The sequence below is a fragment of the Podarcis tiliguerta genome (assembly GCF_965153285.1).
Source record: "Podarcis tiliguerta genome assembly, chromosome: Z".
Classification (NCBI taxonomy): domain Eukaryota; kingdom Metazoa; phylum Chordata; class Lepidosauria; order Squamata; family Lacertidae; genus Podarcis; species Podarcis tiliguerta.
Window position 1 is genome coordinate 15,415,488 of NC_139553.1, and position 27,679 is coordinate 15,443,166.

At 45.1% G+C, this 27,679-nt stretch overlaps 1 protein-coding gene across 2 annotated transcripts in view; it reads right to left on the reverse strand.

The window, feature by feature from the left end:
* Positions 1-26,863, reverse strand: part of ABL1 (ABL proto-oncogene 1, non-receptor tyrosine kinase) — a 125,723-nt gene extending 98,860 nt beyond the window's left edge. For both annotated transcript variants that reach the window (XM_083423479.1, XM_083423480.1), the window contains exon 1: positions 24,354-26,863. In XM_083423479.1, the coding sequence (XP_083279605.1) occupies positions 24,354-24,489 (136 nt within the window). In that variant the 5' untranslated portion in view covers positions 24,490-26,863. The remainder of the gene's footprint in view (positions 1-24,353) is intronic.
* Between the last annotated feature and the right edge of the window lie 816 nt (positions 26,864-27,679).

Sequence of the window (27,679 nt, forward strand, 5' to 3'; positions counted from 1 at the left end):
AGTGGAAAAATTGAGCAGGGAAGAAGGTCCTTCAAAGGGAATGAGGCACAGTTTGAACCTTTGCTTGTCAAAACTCCCCAGAATCCTCAAAATCCAATTCAGAGTAACACAATCATAGAACTTTATAGTGGAAAGGGACACAAAACTTCATCTATTCCATGGGTCATCAAACTAAGGCCCGCAGGCCGGATCAGGCCCAACTGCCTTCTGGATCTGGCCCGCGGACAGTGCAGGAATCACCGCATGGATCGCAGCCAGCACGCACGCTTTTTCACTCTCCCTCACACGGCAGCGCCAACAGTGCCTCCTCCCTCCTCCTCCTGGCTTCTCCCCTCCCTGCCTAGAGGAGGAAGGGGGCTGGGCTTTGTTGGTGCCAGCAGCAGCGCTCGAGTGGCTGCCATTTTAAGCAGCCCCTCCCCGGAGCCCTTTTGCGCAATGCTCATCATCCCGCCAGCCCCTATCGCTCGCAGACACAGGTAAGCAGCCACCGGGGCTCGTGGTGCTCTTGCATCCTTCCCCCCCCCCCAAATATAGTCCAGCCCCCCGCAAGGTCTGAGGGACGGTGGACCGGCCCTCTGCTGAAAACGTTTGCTGAACCCTGATCTAGTCCAACCCCCGCAATTGTAGGAATCACAGGTAACAAATCCAAGAACAACCCTAGGGCAGTTTGTTTGGAATTTCCTCTAAGGCTAAAATTATAAGCCAGTGGTTATACAGAATCAGACTAGAACCTGGGAAATATCATGGTTCAAATCCCCCCACCCAGCCATGATGCTCACTGGGTGTGACCTTGGACCAGTCACTGCCTCTCAGCATAACCTACCTCACAGAGTTGTTGTGGGGATTAAATGAGGAAGGAGAGAACCAGGTACACCACCTTGAACTCCTTGGAGAAAAAGGTGGGCTATAATGCAATAAATAAATCAACATGCAAATAAATGCAAAGCTATGCTTAGACATTATTTATCATCAGAAAGCTTGTAACTATTTTAAGACATAGGGTGGTATCCAACTAAATTGTACTTAGGCATCCTACTCAAATTAAGGAACCTGAGTTCATCACAGCCATCCATTTCAATGGATTTATTGTGAGTAGGACTATCATCAGATGGAACCTGTGAAAACTAAATAGCATACCATTGATTTCTGCACTGCAAGGGTCAGACTAGATGAGCCTTTAGGTCTCTTCTACAATGCTATGGTTTACTTCGTGCAACTCAGATTTCGGCAACACGAGTCTATGCAATTTCCTACCCCTGAGCTCAATGGGGTTTACATCCTTGTTCAGGATTGCACCCTAAGAGTGTGTGCATGCTGTTAGCATGCTAATTTTAGCACGCCTGAAGAACAGTGAGCCTAGATTTATATGTACTCTGCAGAGATTACTCACCTGGAAAAAAATTAAGGTTAATTACAAGTTTGATTTTTTAGACTGGCCTAGGATTACATCCATTCCAGGTTGCATGCTTTAAACTTGCTCATTTGTTGGGTTCCCAATTAATTTTAGTAAATAAAATAAAAAATTAAGTGGTGGTGGAGGACTGCACAGAGAAAGAGTGCAGCAGAAGAATTCACGCCTCAGAACCTTTTCCACCGCACATTCCGGATGCCACACAACCGCACAGTTGTGATGGGGCAAAGAAAGTTTGTTGGAGCCCACATCATGGATTGTTTTTCAAGGTACACCCCAATCCCCAGTTTTTTAGAATTGTGGCCCTACAGTTTGGGCACCTATTTACAATGCTCTTGTATAGGATACGCCCCAATTTCAGAAGACAATGCATAACATCGGACCATTCAGGACACACAATTTAAGGAAGGACTTCCTTGTGCAGCATATAGTTACATTTGCGACTTGCAGGTGCACTGTGTGATGACCAACAGCTTGGACAGCTTTAAAAGAGGCTTCAACTACCGGTAATCGACTATGGTTATTATGTTGATATCCCAACTTCTTTCCTCCAAAGGCTTCAAGGTGATGTACACGGTTCTTCCACTCTCACTGTTTCATCCTCACAACTATCATGGCTGAGTGGACTGCCAGGTCCTAGTTTGACACTCTAACCACTACACAACACACATGCAGGATGAGATAATCAGTGGCTTCTAGCCAGGATAACTATATTCTTCCTCTTCACAGGTGGGTAGAGTGCTAATGTGCTGAACTCCTATATTTGGAGTTTTTGGAGTCCCACAATCATCTAGCTGGCCACTGTGAGAACAAGATGATGGGCTAGATGGGCCAATTGGCCTGATCTAGCATGGCTCTTTTTAAATTATCTCTCCTCTGTCGAAGGCAGCATGCTTCTGAATACCAATGTTCAAACTCATCCCAGGACGCTAATTCCATGAGCCCAACCACATACATGAGATTGGTATCTATGCTCTATTTCCTAGACAATCGATGGGTCTCATTAATGCCATCTCCCTGAGCCCCACCAAACAGAGGCCTCCTTGGTGACAGCCTCAGCTGTAAGGCAAACTGAGCAGGCACCGGATGAGGTGCCAAAAACTGTGCCCCCCCCCCAATGGTAGAAACATGTCACTTTGCAAGGATATTGGCAAGTCCCGGTCTGTTCTCTGGTCTGTGCATCTGTTTTGACAGCCACTGACAGCAGTCCTTCAAGGCCTGTCAATCCAGCTCTTTTCATGAGTGCTAAATCCATGTAAATCAGACATTTTTTTGTGAAAAAAAGAAGCAGCAAATTAGTCACGCATAAATCCATGAAGTTATTTCATTTGTTTCTGCTCCTGTTCATTTATTCCAAGCTGCTGCGCTTTCCTGCGGTGAGGTTATTAGCTCTCTGCTAATGGCTGCCAGCCCTTGTTTAATTCTTCTTAATGAATGTATGAGTGAGCAGTGGAAGCTATTATGTGGAGCTTAATCAAGGGCAGGAATGAATTTCCTAAAAAAAAATAAAAATGAAATGGGCTGCAGCTTGGAGATAAAACAAATAGTAATTGCTTGGAAGGGGAAGGAAGATGATGCAAAACACCTAGAGATTATTATTTATTTATTTATTGTTATTTATATACCACCTTTATCTTCCAGTGAGCTCAAGATGGTGCACATGTTTCTCCTCTTCCCCATTTTTCCTCACAACAACCCTGTGAGGTAGGTTAGGCTAGAAGATGGTGACTGGCCCAAGGTCACCCAGTGAGCTTCATGGCTGAGTGGGGATACGAACCCAGATCTCCCAGGTCATAGTCCAACACTCTAACCATTACGTCACACTGGCTCTACTGAAATTAAATGTGGCCACCTAAATCATAAGAACCTAAGAAGAGCGCTGCTAGATCATGCCAGTAGCTGATCTAGTCCAACACCTTGTTCTCACAACATGATGCCTCTGGGAAACCCACAAGCAAGACCAAGGCACAAGAGCATTCTCCTATCCTGGTGTTTTGGGCAACTGGTATTCAAAAGTTTTTACTGCCTCCAACAGTGGAGCTAAAACATATCCATATTCCTCCATCAATTTATCTAATCTTCTTTTAAAGTCCTCTAAGGTAGTGACTGTTGCCACCTCCTGCAGGAGGAAGTTCCACAGTTTAACTATGTGCTGCATGAATAATGACTTTCTCTTGATTGTCTCCTGCCTAGCTTTGCAGAAATGCACACTCAGTGCCACAATAGTGGCACATAGTTATAATTCCTGCATTGTGGCAGGTTAGACTAGATGAGCCTTGGGATCCCTTTCACCCAACATTCCTTTGATTCTATGATAGGTAGTAAGAAATAGATAGCAACACACGTTCCATATTGGCAGGTGTTCTCTTTTTTAAAAAAGAAAAGGAAAATCAATCAAGAGAAAAGAGAGAGTTTTGCCGCAGAGCTTTTGAGCACCTGCCCTATATTAAGATGCCGCCATCACACTGCCATCCTTACAGTGAACTGCAGGTCACATCTCAACAAACAGGCAGAGGAAAAAACACAAAGTGGAAATCAAAGACTCATCTAGTATAATAGAAATGTGGTGGAAAAACACAGGCTTTTAAGAGGCTTTTTTTTAAAAGCACAACTCTCCCACACACACACACCGCAGCCTGTCTAAGTCTATCTTTGAACTTTACCCAAGAAAAGACAATCCAACCATACAGATGAGTCAGGTAAAACAACTCTGGTCAATACCCTCGAGCCAAAAAGGGTAACTTCATCACAGATCCTGTATGCTTTACAATTTCCTTCATTTAAATAAAGCAGTGGGGAGGGGAGGTGTCGCAGGTATCCAGGTCAGTGCTAATACATTTTCCTAAACTATTTGTTTCTACAGGTGGTGAAGGAACACAGACAGAATAAGAAGTCTGTGTGTTCCAAGAATAAGGAGCTTGTGTGTGAGAGTGTGTGTCTGTCCCTTAGGAATATGGGAAGCTGCATGAGTCAAATACATTGGTTCATCTAGCTCAGTACTGTTTACTCTGACTGGCAGCAGTTTTTAGTGAAATCAACTCCACCTCTACCTGGATATTCCATTGAGAACTGAACCTGGGAACTTCTGCATTACTGGCAGTGGCTCTCTATCATTTCAGATAGGTGTATTTCCTAAACCTACCTGGAAATGCTAAGGACTGACCCCATTTCAAGGACCCCACTTCTCTCTACCATCTTTTTCTCCTCCTCCTCCTCCACCTCCCCCCAGCTCTTTCAGTCACTTTTTCTTTTAGAACACAGCATTCAGCAACAGTTGAGTGGTGGTCATTAACAGGCACAGTGAACTAATCACATAATGCACTTTAAATGAAAAGACAGTTAAATGTGACTTAAGAAGCTGCAGCTGGGATAGCTCAGTCGGTAGAGCACGAGACTCTCAGTCTGAGGGTTATGAGTTCACACCCCATGTTGGGCAAAAGATTCCAACAATCAAATAATCAAACAATCAAATAATCCAACATTCTAAAAACTTTTAATTATAAAAATTAGGTAAAATCAAATTAATGGCAACCGTTAAGCAAAATTCTGTGCAGGTTGCCAGAGGAGGGAGTCAGGCTGCGCCATGACCAAAGGTCTGGTGGAACAACTCTGTCTTGCAGGCCCTGCGGAAAAATGTCAGGTCCCGCAGGGCCCTAGTCTCTTGTGACAGAGCGTTCCACCAGATTGGAGACGCAGCCAAGAAAGCCCTGGCTCTAGTTGAGGCCAGCCTAACCTCTCTGAGGCCTGGGACCTTCAGGATGTTTTTATTTGCAGACCGTAGGTTCCTCTGTGGGGCATACCAGGAGAGGCGGTCCCGTAGGTACGAGGGTCCTAGGCCGTATAGGGCTTTAAAGGTTAAAACCAGCACCTTAAACCTGATCCTGTACTCCACCGGGAGCCAGTGCAGCTGGTATAGTACCGGATGAATGTGATCTCGCAGTGAAGACCCCATAAGGAGTCTCGCCGCGGCATTCTGCACCCGCTGGAGTTTCTGGGTCAGTCTCAAGGGCAGCCCCACGTTGAGCAAGTTACAATAATCCAGTCTGGAGGTGACCGTCGCGTGGATCACAGTGGCTAGGTCAGGTCGAGATAGATAAGGGGCCAACTGCTTAGCTTGGTGGAGATGAAAAAATGCCGCCTTTGTTATAGCTGTAATCTGTGCCTCTATAGAGAGGGAGGTATCGAAGATTACACCCAAACTCTTAACGGACGGTGCTGGCACTAATTGCACCCCCACAAGAGATGGGAGTTGCCCCCCCAATCCCATATTGTCCCGTCCCAGCCAGAGGACCTCTGTCTTCGAAGGATTTAACTTCAACCGGCTTCCACGTAACCATCCAGCCACAGCTTCCAAACATCTGGTCAGTGTGTCTGGGGCCGAGTCAGGATGGCCATCCATCAACAGATAGAGTTGGGTGTCATCGGCATACTGATGGCAACCCAGCCCAAAACTCCGGACAAGCTGGGCGAGGGGGCGCATAAAGATGTTAAAAAGCATCGGGGAGTGTATCGCACCCTGAGGCACTCCACACACCAAGGAGTGGCACGATGACAATTCCCCCCCAAGCGCCACCCTCTGTCCCCGACCAGAGAGAAACAAGCGCAGCCATTGAAGGACTGTGCCCTGGATCCCCACGTCGGCAAGGCGGTGGTCCAGGAGTTCGTGATCGACCATGTCGAAGGCTGCTGACAGGTCTAAAAGAATCAGCAGCCCTGACCCGCCTCGATCCAGCTGCCTGCGGAGATCATCTGTTAGGGCGACCAGAGCCGTCTCGCTCCCATGACCAACGCGGAAGCCGGACTAGAATGGATCCAGAGCCGATGTTTCATCTAGAAACCTACCAAGCTGTTCAGCAACCGCTCTCTCAATCACCTTACCCAGGAATGGAAGATTCGAAGCCAGGTGGTAATTGGATAGATCTAAGGAATTTAATGATGTTTTCTTTAAGAGCGGGCGCACCACTGCCTCCCCCAGGGGGGCCCGCACCTCGTCTGGGCAAGCTCTAATCAGCCAAGACGGGCATGGGTCAAGAGGACAGGTGGTGGGCTTTCCAGCTCGGAGGAGTCTGTCCACATCGGCTGGGGATATCCGGTCAAAGTAGTCCAATACTGGACCCGGGGACAGTCGAGGGGCCTCCAGTTCCTTTATTGTATCCAAATTGGCAGGGAGGTCATGGCGGAGCAACAGGACCTTCTCCGCAAAAAAGCTCGCAAATGCCTGACAGCTGTGTGTCAGATTGTTATTTAAATTTGACTGTCCTTCAAGGGACATTAAAGACCTAATTATATTAAATAATTGCACCGGGCGAGAGCTAGCGGATGCAATGGAGGCCGAGAAGTAAGACTTCTTAGCGGCCTTCACTGCCATCTCATAGGTTTTCATAAAAACCCTATAAGATGTTCTTGAGGCTCCGTCACGGGCACCCCACCATACTCACTCTAGCCGTCTGAGGTCCGGCTTCATTTTCCGAAGCTCCTCGGTAAACCAGGGAGCCCGGTTTCTGCGGGGTCGCAGAGGGTGCTTAGATGCGATCTCATCGATGGCTGCCAGGAGCTGGATATTCCAGCCCTCAACAAGCTCAGTCAATGAGTCGCCAGAGGGAGTAATATTACTATTATTATTATTATTATTATTATTATTATTATTATTATTATTATTATATTATCTCGTTCATACCTTCAGTAGTAAAAATGGGATATGCTTTGTTTTAAGCACTTATCAGCAACTGGACAGTCTCAGTCTCAGAGGCACCACAATGAGGATTGGACAGAAGCTGCCTTGTACTGAATCAGACCATTAGTCCACCTAGGTCAGTATTGCCAACACTGACTGGCAAAGGCTCTCCAGGGTTTCGGAACAGGACTGTATCCTAAGTCTACCTGGATATGCCATTGGGAATTGAACCCGGCACTTTCTGCATGCAAAGCTGATGCTCTACCACTGAGCTATGACCCTTCCCCCCACCCCCCAAAAATAGTTGTCTTAGTTATGACTAAAGAGCTGAATTAAATGGACACATAGGAAGGTGCCTTCTAATGAGTCATTGGTCTATGTAGCCCAGTATTGTCCACACTAAGAGACAGTGACTGTGACCAAAGGTCACCCAGTGAACTTTGTGGCTCAGTGGGGACTAGTCCAACACTCTAACCACAACACCCCCCTGGCAGAACTGCACAGATTGCTTGCCAATGAATGTAAAATCGCTCCCAATTGCCTATAAATGCAAAGCACGCTGCAGGAATTTAAAGGGAAAAAATCAAGTCTGATGCCTGCCGAGATGAGGAGCAAAAAATCAGGAAGTCAAGCTTGAGCCCAGATTAAAGGAGAAAGAGGGAGGTGTCACTGCAATATATTGGAATATACTCTGAACAGCATTTCCACATGTTAGGTTCTGGTCAAGGAAAGGCTGGGGAGGAGCAGAGTATTATGAGAATACTGGAATCAGAGACCTCTCCACAGCCTTATTACTGAGCGAGACAGTGTAGGAGAAACAGCTGGGGACAGGAGGGCTCTTCCACGCCAGCACCAAATACTGTACGCACACAGCAGCAGGGAATGAGAGTGTGCCACTCTGCTAGACATACTCTCCCAGCCTCTCATCCACTTTCACATCTTGTTTGCCAAGCATGCATGTTTTCATACAAAAGCCAACACACCAGGGAAGGGTAGGAAATCCCAGATTCCCTGTTGTCTATTTGGATGGTGAGTTGCTGCTATGGTCTTGTACAGTTAATGCTTGCTTCAATGAGGCTTAAGAAAAGCTTATTTCAATGAGGCTTGAGAGCCAGGGTTAGAATGTTGGACTAGAGAGACCAGGATTCAAGTCCCCACTTGGCCATGAAGCTCACTGGGTGTGACCCTGGGCCAGTCACTGCCTCTCTCAGCTTAACCTACCTCACAGGGTTGCTGTAGGGATTAAATGAGGAGGGTTAGAACCATGTACACCACGTTCAGCTCTGCGCAGAAAAAATGGGATATAAATGCAGTAAATAAATTATAAATAATAAAAAAGAATCTCCAAGCTTGAAGGCAGGGAGGAAGGGGGAACATTAGGCCTAGGGGCCAAATGTGGCTTCCAGGTCTCTCTGCCTGGCCCTCTAAACTCTCCCCAGGCCACACACTCTATTTTAAGGGCATCCCCTTCATTCTACTCAGTTCATATGGAGAAAAAGTGTGTGCCAGCGACCTCAACATGAATGCCTCAGAAATTGCACACCTCACACATGCCTCAGAAATCGCACAGACTCTCCTTCTTATCAAGCTAATCAATGTAGCTCTTCCCAAAGGGCAGAAAACACTAAAACCATTAATCTGTTAGAGACAATTGCTATGCAGATCCTCAGCTCAGCTGCACATAACTGGTGTTAACTGGTGTTAAACCAAGCCCAACCAAAAATGCCATTGTGGACACAGCCTTAGGTGCAATAGCAAAATGTTCTTCTGGCTGATCCCCTGGTCTCTCAAAAAGTAAAATTCGCATCACAAGTCCTTCTGCTTTCTTTTTAACCACAAGAAGCTGCTCTTACCCAGAATATGCCATGCCTACAAGTCACTCACAGGCTAGGATAGTGACTCATGGGTACGGCTAAGATGATTCAGAACCAGCAAGAAGGCCTCAAAAGATGCATCATGCCAGCATCTGGATGTCATCAAAGGTCTGTCAACCTAACTAAAATAAGGCCAGGTTCCAATTTTGGAAGTACTGAGCTACTTAGCTGAAGCCCATCAACACTTGTCTCTCTTAAGTTTTTATTTTGAAAAGAAGCAGAAGTGAAGGTATGTATAGCATTAGAAGAACACAGCTGGATCAGGCCAATGGCCCATCTAGCCCAGCATCCTCTCCTCACAGTGGCCACCAGATGGGAAGTCCACAAGAAGTCCACAAGAAGGATCTAAATACAAATGCAGGACTCAAATACCTCTGCCAAGGGGCATAAATTTGGCCCCAATGACATTACACTGACCACACAGGAACTTTCAAACTCTGATCTAACACTTTACAATGAGTAAACAATCCCCTGTGTTGCAAAATATTAATATTTTAATATTAATATTAATATCAAAAGCAACATGATGGCCAGAAACAATTACAATGTGAAAAACTTTATGGAATAATTCAAAACATCAAAACTAACAAACTGAAGTCTCTGAAAGTCCTTAAATGTATCACGGTGCCAGACTTTACCCAGCGGAGAACAAGCTGTGAAGCTTTGTATAATCAGCAAATGTCCAATTCTGATGTCCAACTCTGAACTCTGCTGAACAGTGTTTCCGGATAACAACTTCTGTTTCATTTAATTCTTCATCAGCCAATTAGTTCAACACTCATAAGTAGAAAGATTTGTAATTTCTTCATTAACAGAAAATAAAATATTCAAACGATGACCTGCACATGCATAACAACAACTTCAATCAGCGTTGAAATTATAAACTGTAACATAAAAAGGTTACATACCCCATCTTTTTTCGAATAGATATAATATACATGAGAATGAAAAATACTCTGGAACAGTGCTCATGTGATTATGTAGTCACTGTTACTGACAACATTTTTTGAAAAATGTATATAGCCAACCCCAGGTGACACTAATAATAAGGAGACCGAGTTTAAAGACACAGTACAAAGTAACAGCAAAGATGCAGATAATCAAATAAAACAATTGAGGTCTAATTCAGAGTTAAGTCCCTCTGAATGAATAGTTTTAAACATGAAAATAAAACTGGCTTCTTGCTGCCGTAACTGTCACTCATAATCTTTTCTGATACTAATTGTCTTCTGATTCACCCATAAAACTGTAAATAATAAATCCGTGTCTGAATAATTGTGAGAAACAAAATGTTCTACCAGAGGTGCCTCCATACTGGCATTACGTATGCGTGAGCAATGTTCCCCAATCCGAACTCCAACTGCTCGAGTGGCAGAACCTATATACAATAGGACATTGAGTAAGGTAGACCACATCTCTGGTCTGACATGTACTAAATTGACGAATAATAAATCTGAAATTGGTTTTCTCATCATAAATTTCTTTAGTCTGTAAAGAAAATGGGCAAGATGAACATCTGCCACATTTATGGTGACCAGTGGGCCCAGAAGTGCTAATGGTACGAGTTATAATTCTTTCGGAATTCATATCTGTGTGTACTAACATATCTTTAATTGATTTGGTCCGTCTCAGGCCAATCTAAGGAAATTCATTACAACCTGGTACATTCCAGAGTACATGCCAATGTTTGCATATAATTCTAATAATTCTGTCTGCATGAGTAGTGTACTCTAATAGTGTACCCTAACAGATGATCTCCGTAGACAACTGGATCGAGGCGGGTCAGGACTGCTGGTCCTTTTAGATTTGTCAGCAGCCTCTGACATGGTCGATCATGATCTTCTGGACCACCGCCTCACAGACGTGGGGATACAGGGCATAGCCCGTAACTTGCTGTGCTCTTTTATCTCTGGTCGGGGACAGAGGGTGGCACTAGGGAGGGAAATGTCGTCGCAGCATTCCTTGGTGTGTGGAGTGCCGCAGGCCGCAATTCTCTCCCCGATGCTTTTTAACATCTTTATGCGCCCCCTTGCCCTGATTATCCGGAGCTTTGGGCTGGGCTGTCACCAATATGCTGATGACACTCAGCTCTATCTGCTGATGGATGGCCACACCGACTCGGCCCCGAACACACTGACCAGATGCTTGGAAGCTGTGGCTGGATGGTTTCGTGGGAGCCGATTGAAACTAAATCCTTCAAAGACAGAGGTCCTATGGCTGGGTCAGGATGACATGGGGATGAGAGATCAACTTCCTTCTCTTGCGGGGGCCCAATTAGTGCCATTGCCTTCCGTTAAGAGTTTGGGTGTAATCCTTGATGCCTCCCTTTACATGGAGGCGCAAGTTACAGCAACAGCCAAGGCAACATTTTCCCACCTTCGCCGCATCAAGCAGTTGGCCCCTTACCTTTCCCGCCCCGACCTGGCCACAGTGATCCATGCGACGGTCATCTCCAGGCTTGACTACTATAATTCGCTCTATGCGGGGCTGCCCTTGAAGCTGACCCAGAAACTCCAGAGGGTGCAGAATGCTGCAGCGAGGCTCCTCACGGGGTCTCTGCCATGGGAGCATACTCACCCAGTGCTTTTCAAACTGCACTGGCTCCTGGTAGAGTACAGGGTCAGATTTAAGGTGCTGGTTTTGACCTTTAAAGCCCTTCACAGCCTAGGACCCTCGTACCTACGGGACCGCCTCTCCTGGTATGCCCCACGGAGAGCCTCAAGGTCCATAAATAGCAACACCCTAGTGGTCCCAGGCCCTAAGGAAGTTAGATTGGCTTCAACCAGAGCCAGGGCCTTTTCAACTCTGGCTCCGCCCTGGTGGAACGCTCTGCCTCAGGATCTGATTTCTTTCCGCAAGGCCTGTAAGACAGAGTTGTTCCGCCTGGCCTTTGGCTTGGAGCCAATTTGATTCCCTCCCTCTCTTTCTTTTTTCCTTTCCTTCTCCTGAGATGAGGCTACATTTTAATATTTTAATGTTTCAATATTTTAATGTTGTATTTTAATTTTCTTTTTAAGTTGTAATCATTCAACTTGTTTTTATTATTGCCTGTAAGCCACTCTGAGCCCGGCCTTGGCTGGGGAGGGCAGGGTATAAATAAAAATTATTATTATTATTATTATTATTATTATTATTATTAATGAGCCTATAATGCGATTTTGAGACTGTGAGGTGGTTGAGGGACTGAGAAGCAATGTCCAGTCCTTCGTAAGAGATGGGAGGATATCCTCTGGAATGAAGAAAGTGAGCTAGAATATCTGCACTGTTATGGAAATCATGGTCAAAAGAGGTATTTCTTTTAAGGCGTAAAAAATTTTCATAAAGAAAGTTGTCCCTCAATCGTCTGGGGTGAGAAGAATAATGTAATAAAGAATTACAATCAGTGGGTTTTTTATGAGGTTTAACAGCAAGGAAGCCATTATGTTTTATAACCTCAGCATCCAAAAAAATACAAGAAACGCAGCTATGATGACCTGAAAAAGATAAAGATGGGTGTAAGGAGTTAAGCCATGTGGAAAACTGTAAAAACTCTTGTTCAGAGTTCAGAGTTGGACATCAGAATTGGACATTTGCTGATTATACAAACTTCACAGCTTGTTCTCCACCAGGTAAAGTCTGGCACCGTGATTCATTTAAGGACTTTCAGAGACTTCAGTTTGTTAGTTTTGATGCTTTGAATTATTCCATAAAGTTTTTCACATTGTAATTGTTTCTGGCCATCGTGTTGCTTTTGGTTTTGCTAACACTTTACAAAGCAGAACTAGGCTTACTTACTTACTGTCATTATTTGCTGCAATAAGTACCGGTAATGGGTGTTGTGTTTTTTAAGGAAAGGAACAAGTTTAAAGCCTCAAATGTCTCACCCAAAATGAAAGCATGTTTTCTTGCTCTATACAGCTTTCCAGAGGCTGCACACAGGGCAATCCTTTATCCCCGTTGTCAGAGCTGGCTCCTGGTCCCAGCTCACAGAGGACCAACGCTAGCCGGTAGTAATGTACCAAAGTCTTTATTGAAGTACAGTTTCCATTTGCAAGCCGCAGCGCCCCAGCTCTACGTCTAGGGTCTAGACCGGCGAAGCTCCATCTGAATCTCCGCCCCCTGTACACCAGTTTAAGACTCTAACCTTACTCCACCTCTTCCTTCTCTCCTTTTTCCTCTGGGTCCTGCTACCCCCCTGGGTCCCTTCCTTCCTGGACTCTTCCGACGCAGACGTTGACCCCCCTGACTCCTCCCTCTCTCTTCGACGGGCTTTAGGACCCGGCTCCCTATCCGGGCTGCCAACTGTGCTGCCCTCCTGTACATTTGAACTTGGCGCGCGCGCGCAGCGTTTAACCTTCCTCTTGACCGTTTCCTCGCTCCCCGACGGAGGCGTGGTCAATCCTGCCTCATGTTCTCCCGCTGGCAGCGCGCCGCCCGATCCTGATGCCTGGGACTCCTCCCCCCTACTGCACTCTGGTGTGGACGCTGGTCCGGATTTCCAACTGCTGCTCTCTGAGTCCCCTCTGGCCCCTTCTTCCTGAAGTGCCCCCCTGGGCACTCCCCTTGCCCTAACCATGGGAGCCCCTTTTTGTGAATCCTCCGATTCACTCGAAAGACTCAGAGACCTCGGACCGCTGTCATCGCTGACATTTCCTTCGGACTCCTCCCCCTCGCTCTCCATTTCCTCCCCTTCCTGTGCCTCTGCTCCTGAACCCCTGACACCCGTCTTCAGGTTCTAAACGCCACTAAACAGTACCTGCCTGACACCTCATCAGCAGGTTTGCCAGTTGAACCTCAGTATGCCTGGACTTCTATAGCGAGAGGCATTAAAAATGCTGAGTCAGCAGCAGCTGCTAGAAATATACTTATTCTAATCAGACCTGTGATGCAGCTTGTAAGATTATAGGAACATATGGAGAACCCTGACGGATCAGGTCTGTGGCCCACCTAGTCCAGCATCCTGTTCTCAGTGTTGAACCAGATGCTTGTGGTAAGAGTGCAAGCAAGAATCAAGCACAGAAGCAGCACTCTCCCCTCCTGTGGCTTCCAGCAGCTGGTAATCAGAACCATTATTTCTGAACCTTTTCCAACTCTACCATACCCTCTCTGACACGATATATAATAACATAGGAAGCACTGAAGCCGACATAGAAGGGGAGGAGGAAGATAGAGGAGGAGCATGAAAGCCTGGTACTCATTCCTGGTTTCATAAACTATGGTTTATGAAGGTTGGAAAGGTTTTCTGAACCAGGTCAATGACTGACTCTCAGGTTTGATCAAACCACTGCTTGCCATTGCCGACAAAACTAAAAACGATGGTTTGTAAATGCTCTCAAATCTGAATTGTGCACCAGCTTCTTCTCCCGCACTCCCTATTCCCTTTAGAGACTGTGTGCTCTCCTCCTCCCAACACAGGAGCTTGATCTCAGGTGTGAGGTACATTTGCCTCTCCAGATATTGCTGAACTACAACTCCCATCATCCACAGACATGTTCAGCAACATCTGTATGGCCGAAGTTTCCCCATACCTAATTCATCTCCACTAATATACCAGAGCTTTTAAAAGCAATCAAGAGTAAGTTTGAACAAAAGAACCAGTCCTCTTAAGTCAATCTAAGGAAAACTGGGTGCTGTTGTAAAGAGGGGAGGGGGGGAGATGCAGGTGATTATTCTTTTCTTTCAAGATTTTAAACAGTCCTAATTAAGTAAGTTAAAACAGCTCCTAATTAGCTAGTGTCAAGAGATGTAGTCATCATTAAGACCACATTTCAGAAACAGCCAGAGAAGGGGCGAGCTTAAGAGCTTCTAACACAGAGCTTTAGGTTTCAACAATTTAAATCACACCCATAAGCTGTGATTCTCAGAAAACAAGGTTTTCAACTGAGAAGTAGAGTTTGCATTTGATATCCCGCTTTATCACTACCCGAAGGAGTCTCAAAGCGGCCAACATTCTCCTTTCCCTTCCTCCCCCACAACAAACACTCTGTGAGGTGAGTGGGGATGAGACTTCAGAGAAGTGTAACTAGCCCAAGGTCACCTAGCAGCTGCATGTGGAGGAGCAGGGAAGTGAACCCGGTTCACCAGATTATGAGTCTACCGCTCTTAACCACTACACCACACTGGCTCTCAGGTAGGATAATATTGCAGAACTTTCTCCATTTTTAAAACACACACACACAAACCCCCCCACACACACATATACACAACATTTCTAGCCTTTTAAATGCAGACCAGGATCATTTCTGCCAAGCGTAAAAAGGATGACTAAGCTTTATTTATAGGGCAGCCTAAATAACATGGATCTTCTTAGAAGATCCATGTTATTTAGGCTGCCCTAGGGGGAGAGAAACATTAGGTAAAAGTGTTTACGCTGAAATCTAGTTTTTCAGATTGTTTTGAGGTTTGTTATTTCTAAATGGAGAAATATGTACTATAATGGATGAACCATGAGAAAATTGGCTGCCAGCAAATGGTAAGCTGGCGAAGTTCAAGTAGGTAGTGTCAAGAGAGATATATGTCATTGGGAAGGCATTTCAAAAATTGAGAGAGAGCTTAAAACCCCATCATGAATGTCAGTGGTAATCTTTATTCTATTTCTGATGTCAAATGAAAACTGTCTTTCATTTTAATTTGCCCAGGGCATTTCCAGACATGCATTTATCATGGGATGGATGTTCCTCATACATGAAAATGTTTTGCGGTGCCCACCTGTCTTCACTGGCATCAAAATACCAGCCTATACATTTTTCTCATTGACTTCATACAGTGCAAAAACTTTAACTTGGAACTGTGTCAGAAATATAGTGCATGGATAATGTAATATTTCTGAAAGCCAGTTGCTAGAAACTGCAGGAAGAGAGAGTGTTCTTGTATTCAGGTCCTGCTCTATGGTTTTCCACGGAGGAATCTGGTCAGCCCCTGTGAGAAAAGAATGCTGGACTAGATGGACCACTTGCCTGCAATGTTCCAGCAATGTTCTTCTAAGGTCCAGAGTGGTATGGTATCATCATTTTTTTCAATTGTTTTACTTCCTTATTTTCTTTACATTTATTATTCCTTGTAACTGTGGTTGAAGATGAATAAATGTTGATTAGATGTTGTTATTTCTTAACTTTATTTCATTTTCATCACTAAGAATTTGGATTGGGGACCAATGGCAACTTTAAAAGCTCACCAAGGGGTCTATGAGTTCAAAAGTTTGGAAAACCATAAGAACATAAGACAAGACTGCTAGATCAGGCCAGTGGCTCATGTAGTCCAGAATCCTGTTCTCACAGTGGGCAACCAAGTGCCTCCTACAGAGGTAAGCAGAACATGATGGCAAAGCAACTCTTGCCTTCTGTGGTTCCCAGCAACTGAGGAAATGAGTTCCACAGTAACTCTGTGCAGCACAATGAAAACCTTTCTTTAATCTGTCATGAATCTTCCAACATTCAGCTTCATTGGATGCCAGTGAGTTCTAGCATTATGAGAGAGGAATAAAAACTTTACTCCATGCCATGTATAATTTTATAAACATTATCTACTATGTTGCCTCTTACTCATTTTTTCTATAAACTACAATGCTCCAGATGCTGCAAACTTTCCTCATAGCAGTCACTCCAGTCCTGAAGTAAAGGATCCAGGGTTTTTAAACGAACAGCAGGCAAGTATGGCCTTAAAACAAAACAAAAAAAGTGGGGGGGATAACTGCACATGCCTGTCCTGTGTCAACTCTTTAATGAGGAGCAAATGAAATCAGGAACGCAACATGCTGCCCGTTGCTGGCTCATTAAACACATCACGCTGTCAACACAGATGGTTTTGGGGGACGCGTGCAGTTTATCGTAAAGAGAAATTCTCCCGGCAGAAACTTGAACCACTTCCAAACTGAAGCTATCCTCCTACCCTCCTGGCACATGAATTCCAAATCCTTCAAAGAGGAAAAGAAGAACAATGATTGGTCCAGGAGATAATGAAGGCTGGGACTCACACAGGAGCATCAGCAACTTCACTGCTGTTCCCACTTGTTCCCTTCACCAGATTTAACCATTGTTAAAAAAAACCTTGAAACGAAACCCACAATCAAATTAATGAATAGAAGTTAAGCGATAAGTGTTCACTGTTAACTCTTAATAGAATAGAATAGAATAGAAATTTATTTGTCATTGTCCGTATATACACAGTATACACAACAACGAAAATCAAACGCCCACCCAAAGACCGGCTTCACATACACATTTGCACGTACCTCCAACACTCTCATCCCATTCAGACATAATCTATAAAACATACATAATCCAGAATATAACATGACCTATTAAAAGCATAACATGACCTAAACCCTATCTCATTCCTTCCTACTCCCTGCTTGCTATTTCTTACAACTGGCCCTGAGATCATTATTTAGTGCAATCAGAGCTCTTGGATAGAAACTATTCAGAAGGCGTGTGGTTCGTGTTTTCATTGTCCTATATCTTCTGCCCGAAGGCAACAATTCAAAGAAGTTGTTGGCAGGATGGGTGGGATCTCTCAGGATATTGTGTGACTTCTTCAAAGTGCAAGACGTGAAGATCTCATCCAGGGTTGGTAGCTGGAGCCCTATAACATTCTGGGCAATTTTGTTATTCTCAGTAAAGCTTTTTTATCCGTTTCAGAGCTGCTTCCATACCACGATAATATACTATAGGTTAAGACACTCTCGATGGTACTGTGATAATAGGACAGGAGTAGGTGCTGAGATAGATTCAGTCCCCTGAGCATTCTCAGGAAATACAACCTCCCCTGCACCTTCCTCACAACCATGTTAATATTTGCAGTCCATGAGAGGTCCTCAGAGATATAAATGCCCAGGTATTTAAAACTACCAACCCTCTCCACCTCCTCGTCATTTATGTGCAATGGTAAAAATACACTTTTCTTTCTCCTAAAATCAACTATGAGTTCTTTGGTTTTTTTGGTGTTAAGCATAAGATTGTTTTCTTTACACCATTGAATTAACCCCTGTACTTCTTTCCTATAAGCAGTCTCATCGTTCTCACTAATGAGCCCCACCACTGTTGTATCATCCGCAAATTTGATGATTGTGTTGGACTTATACAGTGGGGTACAATCAGATGTGTACAGGGAATAGAGAAAGGGACTTAGCAGACATCCCTGAGGAGCTCCTGTGCCTAATACTAGAGTAGAAGAATAGTAAGGTCCCATTCTCACTGTCTGCGGCCTGTCAGTCAGGAAATTCCTTACCCACAGACAGATCTTCTGATGTATACCCAAATTGATCATTTTAAGAAATAACCTGTCTGGCAAAATTGTATTGAAGGCAGAACTGTAGTCCACAAACAACAGCCTTGCGTAGGTTCCCTGTCGTTCTAAATGACTCAGTACAGTGTGGACAACGATGGAAATAGCATCATCAGTAGATCTATTTCTTCTATATGCAAACTGGAACGGGTCTAGAGTGGATGGAAGACCAGCCTTAATATGATCTAGCACCAATCTCTCGAAACATTTCATAACGACAGATGTTAGGGCTATTGGTCTATAGTCATTGAGAGATACCACCACTGACTGCTTGGGGACTGGCACTATAATCGATGTCTTCAGACAGGTAGGGACAGAACCCTGCGACAGGGATAGATTAAAAATGTCCGTAAATACACCAGCTAATTCTGCAGCGCAGTCCCTAATTACCCGTCCCGTGATTCCATCCGGTCCAGCTGCCTTCCTAATGTTAATGCACCGAAAGGCACGTTGTACATCAGAGGTATAAGAATAGCCTTCCTGCTGGATCAAGCAGAGACATCACCTTGCCAATAAAGGTCCGTATAGTTAAAGCCATGGTTTTCCCAGTAGTGATGTATGGAAGTGAGAGCTGGACTATAAAGAAGGCTGATTGATGCTTTTGAATTATGGTGCTGGAGGAGACTCTTGAGAGTCCCATGGACTGCAAGAAGATCAAACGTATCCATTCTTAAGGAAATCAGCCCTGAGTGCTCACTGGAAGGACAGATCGTGAAGATGAGGCTCCAGTACTTTGGCCACCTCATGAGAAGAGATGACTCCCTGGAAAAGACCCTGATGTTGGGAAAGATGGAGGGCACAAGGAGAAGGGGACGACAGAGGACGAGATGGTTGGACAGTGTTCTCGAAGCTACCAACATGAGTCTGACCAAACTGCAGGAGGCAGTGGAAGACAGGAGTGCCTGGCGTGCTCTGGTCCATGGGGTCACAAAGAGTCGGACACGACTAAACAACAAAGTCTAGCATCCTGTTCTCACAGTGGCCAATGAGATGCCCCAATGGGGAACCCTCAACCAAGACCTGAGCACATGGGCAATGTCCCCTCTTGAAGTTTCCAGCAACCAATATTCAGAAGCATTACTGCCTCCGACCATGGAGTATGATTGCTGCCATTATGGCCGGTAGCCATCAACAGCCCTCTCCTCAATGAATCTGTCTAATCCTCTTTTAAAGCTATCCAAGTTGGTGGCTATCACTGCCTCCTGTGCAAGTGAGTTCCACTGTTTAACTAGTGTGGAGTACTTTATTTTCTCTGTCCTGAAACTTCAAATATTCAGCTTTATTCGATGCTCACAAGTTCTAGTGTTTTGAGAGAGGGAGAAAAGTTTTTCTCTATCCACTCTCTTCATGCCAGGGATAATTTTAAAAACCTAGATCAGGTTGCCTCTTAATCAAATTTTCTCTAAACAAAAAAGCCCCCAACACTGCAACCTTTCCTCATAGGAGAGTCGCTCCTTCCCTTGTTCATTTTGGACCATTCATGCAGGGCACTGGCTAGGCTTATGGGGCCTTTACTGTTGCTTGTTTGAAGGCAGAGTCTGACCTACATCCTGCCTAACACTCTCCTATGCATGTGTGGGGTGGGGACAAGTTTAATAGCATATAAAAAAAAAAATGTAAGCTTCTAGTTACCATCCACAGAGGAATCCCTGAAAACCTTCTAGGAACCCCTCAGTTTCTGGAACACATTTTCAAAACCAAAAGCAGAAGGGTTTGGAAGTATAGGCACTTTCCCTCTCTCATTTGGGGAAGGAGCCATAGTTCATTGGTACAGCATCTGTCTTGCATGCAGAAGGCCCCAGGTCCAAGCCTTAGCAGTACATCCAGGTAGAGTTGGTAGACATTCCCTACCTGAGATCCTGGAGTCATTGTAGACAGTACCGAACTGGATGGACCAGTGGTTTGGCTCAGCATAAAGCAGTTTTCTATATTCCTTTATAAAAATTGAGACAGCTCTTTCCAGCAACAGCCATGACAATCTTCCACAGGAGGGAAAGGCACAGCAATACTGGGATAGCATAATCCCAACTCTTTAGCACTTTCATGTTTTATGTTGTGGCCAAAACACACACATGCACACCTCCATCCAGAAAAGAGAGAGATGCATTGTCACAGTCCAAGGATACATTGCAGCCAAGTAAAGACAACCAAGGAGGGAGCAGAATGGTGAAATGGGCATGAATCGTTCAATCATAGAATTGTAGAGTAGGGCCTGGAGAGATATCCCAGGGCTGGATAGAGAGGTCTGGAGAGATGGATTCAGCCCAGGGGCCTGAGCTTCCCTCACCTATAAACTATATCACATATTGAGACAGTTTCTTCAGGCAATGCTTCCCACTTGCATCCAGCACAGCCTCCTCCTGCCACCCTGTGGACATCTCACAACAGATTCCTGTAAAAAAGACGTGTGTCTTTCTTTGTGTGCATTATCACCACCACCAGAACATCTTGGTTCAAACATCTTAGCGCATATCATGCCCATTCTTCAACACACTGCTTGGTCAAAGGTGTCTCCAGAACTTTTGCTACTCAATCAAAATCTGTGGTCACAACCAACTCATTCACCTTCAATTCATCTGGAGAAGCCAGAGGAATGTAAGAAGAGCCCTGCTGGATCAGACCAGTGACCCATCTAGTCCAGCATCCTGTTCTCACAATGGCCACCAAGATGCCCCAATGGGAAATCCTCAAGCAGGATCTGAGCACAAGATAAACGCATGTGATTGTTGTTGGAAAAGTGGAATACAAATATAAAATCAAAATCTATCAAATTCTCAGCAACTGGCATTCAGAGGCATACTGATTCTGACAGTGAGGCTGGAACATAAGAAGAGCCTAGCTGACAGATCTGATCAATGACCCAGGATCCTGTTCTCATAGTGGCTAACCAGATGCTCCAATGGGAGGCTCACAAACAAGACATGAGCACAATAGGACTCCCTGCCCCATGGCTTTCAGCAACTGATACTCAGAAGAATGCCTAGTGGCCATAAAAGTATTCAAAGCCCTCTTATGTCTCCTAGTAATGGTTAAGAGACCAGCCCACTTTGTGTCTACACTGGAAGTTTACATGGTATTCCTGGGCTCTTTACCGACAAAATCCACAATCAAACTGTATCATCAGATTCATGTGTCCTTTCTGCATATAATACAGAGGCTGGGAGTGTCCCTTGCCTGAAACACTGCAGAGCCACTCCCAGTCAGTGTAGACAATACTGAGCTAGATGGAACCATGATCTGGCTCTAAACAAGACAGCTTCCAATGTTTTTATATCCCTAGTGCATCTCTTAATACTGTCATGGTCCAGATACGACCACATCTAAGCAATTCAAAGCTCAGCAGATTCTGGAAAGGAGTTGCAGGCAACATCTCCCATGGGTATAAAGTATGATTCTGCTGATCATTTTCACACCAGGCCATCTCCCATTTATTCTTAACATTACGATCTTGTATTCTGATTTAATATTTTTTATACAAGAGATACAGAGACTTGGATAGTGGCAGCTTTAGGCACACCAGTTCTCTCCCTCTCTGTGTGTGCGTGTTACTGATGAACTCTGGATTCCTCCACTTTGTAACACATATTACAAGTCTCTTAGGACCATGAGTTCATTCCTTTCAGCCCAGATATCCATGGATTCCGCAAGTGATGGAGCCGGAACCTTGAACTCCACCTTCAGTTACAACAAACAGATGAGCTCAGCTTCCTGAAAAGCAGCACATACAAAAAAGGAGATTTGTTCCTCTCCCCATATTGTGCTGACGAGAAACTTTCACCTGGGCTCAGCCTACTTAAGGTCTGGTCAGATAAATGACTTTTTTTATTTAAACAATTGGGAATGCATAATTTTGTAGGCTCCCTCTGGTGGAGGGGACCCAACATTTGGATTGCAGATTTATTTTTATTTTTATTTTTTATACCCTCCTTTTTTCTCCAAGGTGATATACATGGGTCTCCCTCCTGCTCATTTCATCTGCACGCAACAACCTGTGAGGTAGGTTATAGGCTGAGAGACAGAAAGGGACAGTGATTGGCCCAAGGTCACACCCAGTGAGCTTCATGGCTGAATGGGGAGCTCCCACAGGTCAAAGCCCAAAACTCTAACTGATACATCACAGTGGATCTCTGGATTTGATATGCCTCTCCATCATTTTGTATGTGCAACTGTCAGGACTATCTACTGGTCAGTATGAAAGAAGTCACTGAAAGAAATGTACCCTACCTGCTACCGCCACATCATGTCCAAGTAACTGTACTTCATCACCACAACCACCTGTATAAAGTATCAGTATTGTAAAATGAGCCCTACTGGATCAGACGGGGGGGGGGGGTCCTAGTCTAGCATCCTGTTCTCACAATCGCCAGCTGAGAATGCCTGAACTGAGAACCCTGCAAGTAAGACCTCTCTAGCTGTTTCCCATCACCTGGTATTCAGCAATAGACTGCCCCTGGGCATGGAGGTTCTGCTACCATAACAGATCTCCTTAAGGGGAAACTGGCTGCTGGATCAGGCCAAGAGGGGCCTACCCTGTTCTCACGGGGGCCAACCAGATGCCCCAATGAAAATGAGCCAGAAATGAGCAGAGCAGCAGCTCTCTCCACTTGCAATTCCCAACAACTGGTATTCAGAGGCATACTGCCTCCAATAGTGTAGGCAGAACATACCCATCACCACAAGTTGCCATTGATCCTTCCTGGAATACAACCAGACCTCCATTGCCAATCTTCTTTTGCAATGTGAAGCCACAGGGGAGAACAAGGTAAGCTTTAGAGTGTAGTTTGTGTGTTATTTAATATTTACAAAAATAATTACATACCAACCTTTCACAAAACATCAGGGCGCTGTACAGCAACTCAAAAACTTATAAATGCAATGTAAAACTGGCTACTCAAGAAGTTTTTTGTTAACCGCACTGGCTGATAAGCATCAACAAAAGTCTTCAAGAGACACCTGAAAGTCAACAGCAAGGGTTCCTGTTGAATCTCTGCCAAAAGAGTGTTCCACAGCATGGGGGTTTTGATATTCAATGCCCATTAGCATCTCTGGTTGACTTAAGTAAGCAGGCTAGGTTATAAGGCCTCAGGTGGTCCTTAAAGTAAAGCATGTTGTTCATGCAAGGTCAGCACAAAGGCTCAGCCAGTGCCCAATGAACTGAGAGTGCATCCTAAAACATCACTCAGAATCCCCTGCTGCAGTCAGAGATTCCACAGGAGACATACAGAAAATCATCAGATCAACACGGAAAGGGTCCCCTGGTGAGAAGTCTGAAAACCACTAGATATTTTCTTTTTTTCTTTTATTTGGTAGTCATCAACATGGTACCTGCAGACTCCACGGTGCCTATTGGTTCCTCCTATGGTGCTCAGAGCTCCTGCCAACCTAGCAGTTTGAAAGCACATCAAGTGCAAGTAGATAAATAGGTACTGCTCCGGCAGGAAGGTAAACAGCATTTCCGTGCACTGCTCTGGTTCTCCAGAAACGGCTTAGTCATGTTGGCCACATGACCAGGAAGCTGTATGCCGGCTCCCTCGGCCAATAAAGCGAGATGAGCACTGCAACCCCAGAGTTGGTCACAACTGGACCCAATGGTCAGAAGTCCCTTTACCTTTACCTTTATGGTGCTCAGAAAAGATATTGGGAAATAACCCCATTTTGTGTTATGCCAAACACTCCATGGCCATCATTTTGTGACTGACACCCACAGCATTCTCTCTAAATTCCAACCTCTCCCAAAAAAGTGACCTCTATTTTACGTATTGTTACCTACCATTATTATATGAAAATGAATCCCACAACCTGGTGGGTGCAAGTACAGCTACAATTTAGAAGGTGTCACATGACACAGAAGCCTTCAACCTGAAAACACAGGACTTGGTTTCATCAGAACCTCCACCAGAATCAGAACCCCCAAATGCCTCAATTGCTTAAATGTTGAATGTGGTATGTAGTGTTAATAAAGCAGACCCATTTGTACAAACCTCCAGTTCTCTTAATTCCATGTGTCATATACTTCCACAAATTAATATTTTTACTACATTTGCAAACAGATTAAAACACTGAATGCAAATTACGCGATTATTTTTTGCATGGAAAAATGCGTTAAAATTAAGACACAGATGGAAGCCCTTACCGTGAACCAGAAAGACGTTGCAGTGGGCAGACCCATGCCTGGATGCTTCCTTCTTCCCTGGGCCTTTGATAAAGTGAAGTGTGGGCAGACTCGGCCTCCGCTGGTCCCCAAGAACTTTTCCAGGCTGCTGACCCATAAAGTATTGAAAGGTGGGTGGTCCCGACCTGAGAAGACACCAACCTTCCAGATTGGCAGAGATACCTTCACAAGGAAGTGTGTTCCTTGGGGGTAGCGTGGGACGGGGACCAGATCACTCAAGGCATGCGGTTCAAGTCAAGAGGCAGAGCACATTTTTCCAGACACTGCTTGTTTCTCAGAACACTATATTAGAAGTTCCACTTGGCAGCCGCAAAAGCCACTAATTTATTTATTTTTTTAAGTTTTCTAAGTGAAGAGGGGAAGAAGAAGTCTTGTCCCTGATCTTCCACTGGGTGAGCCGATACTAGATCTCACCCAGGGCAGGGAGAGGTCATTTTGCTGCAGATCGGTATCAAAATTCTTCTTTTCTTTTCTTTTCTTTTGCATAGCAATTACTTCTCACCGGCCAAAAAAACAGGCAGCATTTGGCTTTCAAGTATTATTCAAGTCTGAAAGAAAGGTGTCTGTGTGATAAGGTCATTTATTCTTCCCCTGATCACAAAAAAGGCATAAAGCAGTTAAAAATTTCTGAGGCTCTGTAGTTGGGTTCCACGGAAAGTGGAATATTTCAGTGGACTTCATGGTCTGTGCCAGACTCTACCTGTCCCATAGCAAAAGTCACAAGTCACCCAGTGGCACTTCTCTAATGTCCCAGTGAAAGTGAAATGCGTAATTGTGCAGGAGGGGGTCATTTTGAAGAAGCAAATATTAAAGTCATCAGCAAAAAGGGAGAGTAAGATGCTCCTGACCTGATCACATAAATATACGAATGTCACCTGACACAGGAGTCACAACTCCAGGATGCAGGGAGGTGGTAGGTCAAATCTGCACCGCAGGAGGAAGGTTTTCACATATAAGAATGACCAAGCCAGCTTCATCCCAGTTCGGCTGCTTCGCAAAGGTTTCTCGGGATATTCCTTGGGAAGGCAGATGCTTCGGATCAACTCCAGCAAAAAAAAAAACTGACCAAAGACTGAAAGGACACCCAGAATGCCCCAAAAGAGATCAAATTGAGGATTAGTGGGGTTTGCACAGACGACTTTGAAGCAGTAGAGCACCCCACATCCCCACCCAGCATCCAAAATCTACCAAAAAGTTGAGACCACCTGAAGCTGAATGCCAGGAGAAAGTCAGGGTGTTAGAGAGTGTTTGTTTGCAATCATAGTCTACATAGAAAGGGAAAGGGACTGAGGGGAAGAGGAAACACAGATGGAATGAAAAATGCATGGAATGGAGAATGAGGGCTTGTCAGCAAAGAGGGAATCTCCCCTCTCACCCCCCAAGTGGAAGAGGAGAGGCAGGAAAACAAAACTTTGAGGAATACAGAGTCCGTATGAAGAAGGAAGGAGGAGAATGAAAATTCCTATTACTTTTGGGGGGCGGGGCGGGACGGGGGCGGTGTTAATTAAAGCTTCTTTCAGTTAAATGGAAATCAAAGTCCTGAAAGGGAAGGAGGGGTAAAAGTTAAAATGAATAACAATGGGGAAGTGGGGGAAAGTCACAGATCCTGAATTAAAAAAAAAAAAAAGTGAGGGAGAAAATTATCCAAAAGGTGTGTAAGAGAGACTGAGGGGAACACATAGTGCAACTCCCTGCAGAAAATGTGAGGAAGAGGGGGAAATGGGGAAAGAGAAGGAGAGCAGCACACAAGACTCCAAATATCCAAAAAATAATGATGAAAACAGCGGGGAAGGGTGGAAATATATCTCAAAGCCTTAAAGGTAGAAAAGAGATATGGACGGGACACACACACAATCGAGATAGAAAATGGGGAACGGGGAAAGAGAAGGGGGTCACAAATGAGGGAGAGAAGGAAAGGTCTCAATTTGGGGAAGGAGAAGAGGGTCTCAAATGAGGGGGCAGGAGTGGGGGAGTCTCAGATTCGACCGAGAGAAAAGGGGTCTCCAATGGGGAGGGGAGAGAAGGGAAGGTCTCGAACTGAGGGGGAGAAAGGGGGTCTTAGCTTGCGTTAAGTGAACGAAGGGGAGGAATTGAGCGGGGTGGAAGGGGAGGTGGCTCAGAGCAGGCCCGAAGCGACGTTGACGGGGCGCAGCGCGGCTTCCCACCGCTTCTCCTCGCCTGGGCAGCCCCACTACCCCCGCTTTCCCCTCGCTCTCCCTGCTTCTCCACACGCGCGCGCCCACACACCACGCCCTCCCGGCCCTCCAGCCCCGGAGGCTGGGGGTTGCTTCGTCCTGGGGCTGCTGGGTCCAGTCAGTCAGTGTCAGCCAGCCAGCACTTGGGCGGCGGCGGCGGCCACCCGGTAGCGGCCATGATGGGAAGGGAACCGGTCTGCAGAGGAGGCTCATTGTTGCCGCCTTCTCAGCAGCGGCGCGAGGGGAGGAGCTCGCAGGGACAGCGGCCCGACTAGGGAGAAGGGAAGGGGAGGCTGGGGAGGGAGCAGGGGGGCCTCTTACTCAAGAGGGCGAGGGAGAGATCTCAAGGTTTCCTTAAAAAGAAAAAAGAAAAAAGCAAGTCTCTAGCATTTATAGAAGCTGAGCTATGAGGCAAAAGATGTAGATGTCATTTTTACTCAGAGTAGACCTATTGAAAGGTATGTTTGCAGCCAGTTAAGTCCTACTTAGAGCAGGTTGATTCAAGTGGGTCTGGTTAATGATGCCCATGCCATTAACTAACAGGTTTCATTTCAGTGGGTTCACTCTAAAGTAGGACTAGCATTGGATACAACCCATAATTATTAATTGCACATACTGGTTGCTTCTTCTTTTTTTACGAGAACAATTATACAAGCGTTAAAACCAAGTATACTCTGTTTGTGTGTGTGTGTGTCTCACACACACACACACCCCTTGGCTGTTTCTCTGAGAAGGACTCAAAGTGGCTTACAGCTAAAAGTAAGAACAGATAAAAACAGGAGGGAAAAGCAATTAGACGTTGATAAAAAGAATTACACATTGACAAAATTATGGCAGGTCTGAGCCTACCTCACTAAAAGGAAATTATTTACATTTTTGTGAGAGAAATTAGCCTGCTCTCTCCTCTTTAGTGTTTTACATTGCTCCTCCCCCCCAATAACTTTCCTGTGGGCACTCATTGTGTTCAATCATTTACTCCCATGTAAATTGATATTAGATATCTTGGCGGAGTATTCAGAGCCTAGGCATGTATACGTGTGAGCAACCTTAGGGCATCTGCAAGGGGGGCATCCCACACACAATCGCCAGATT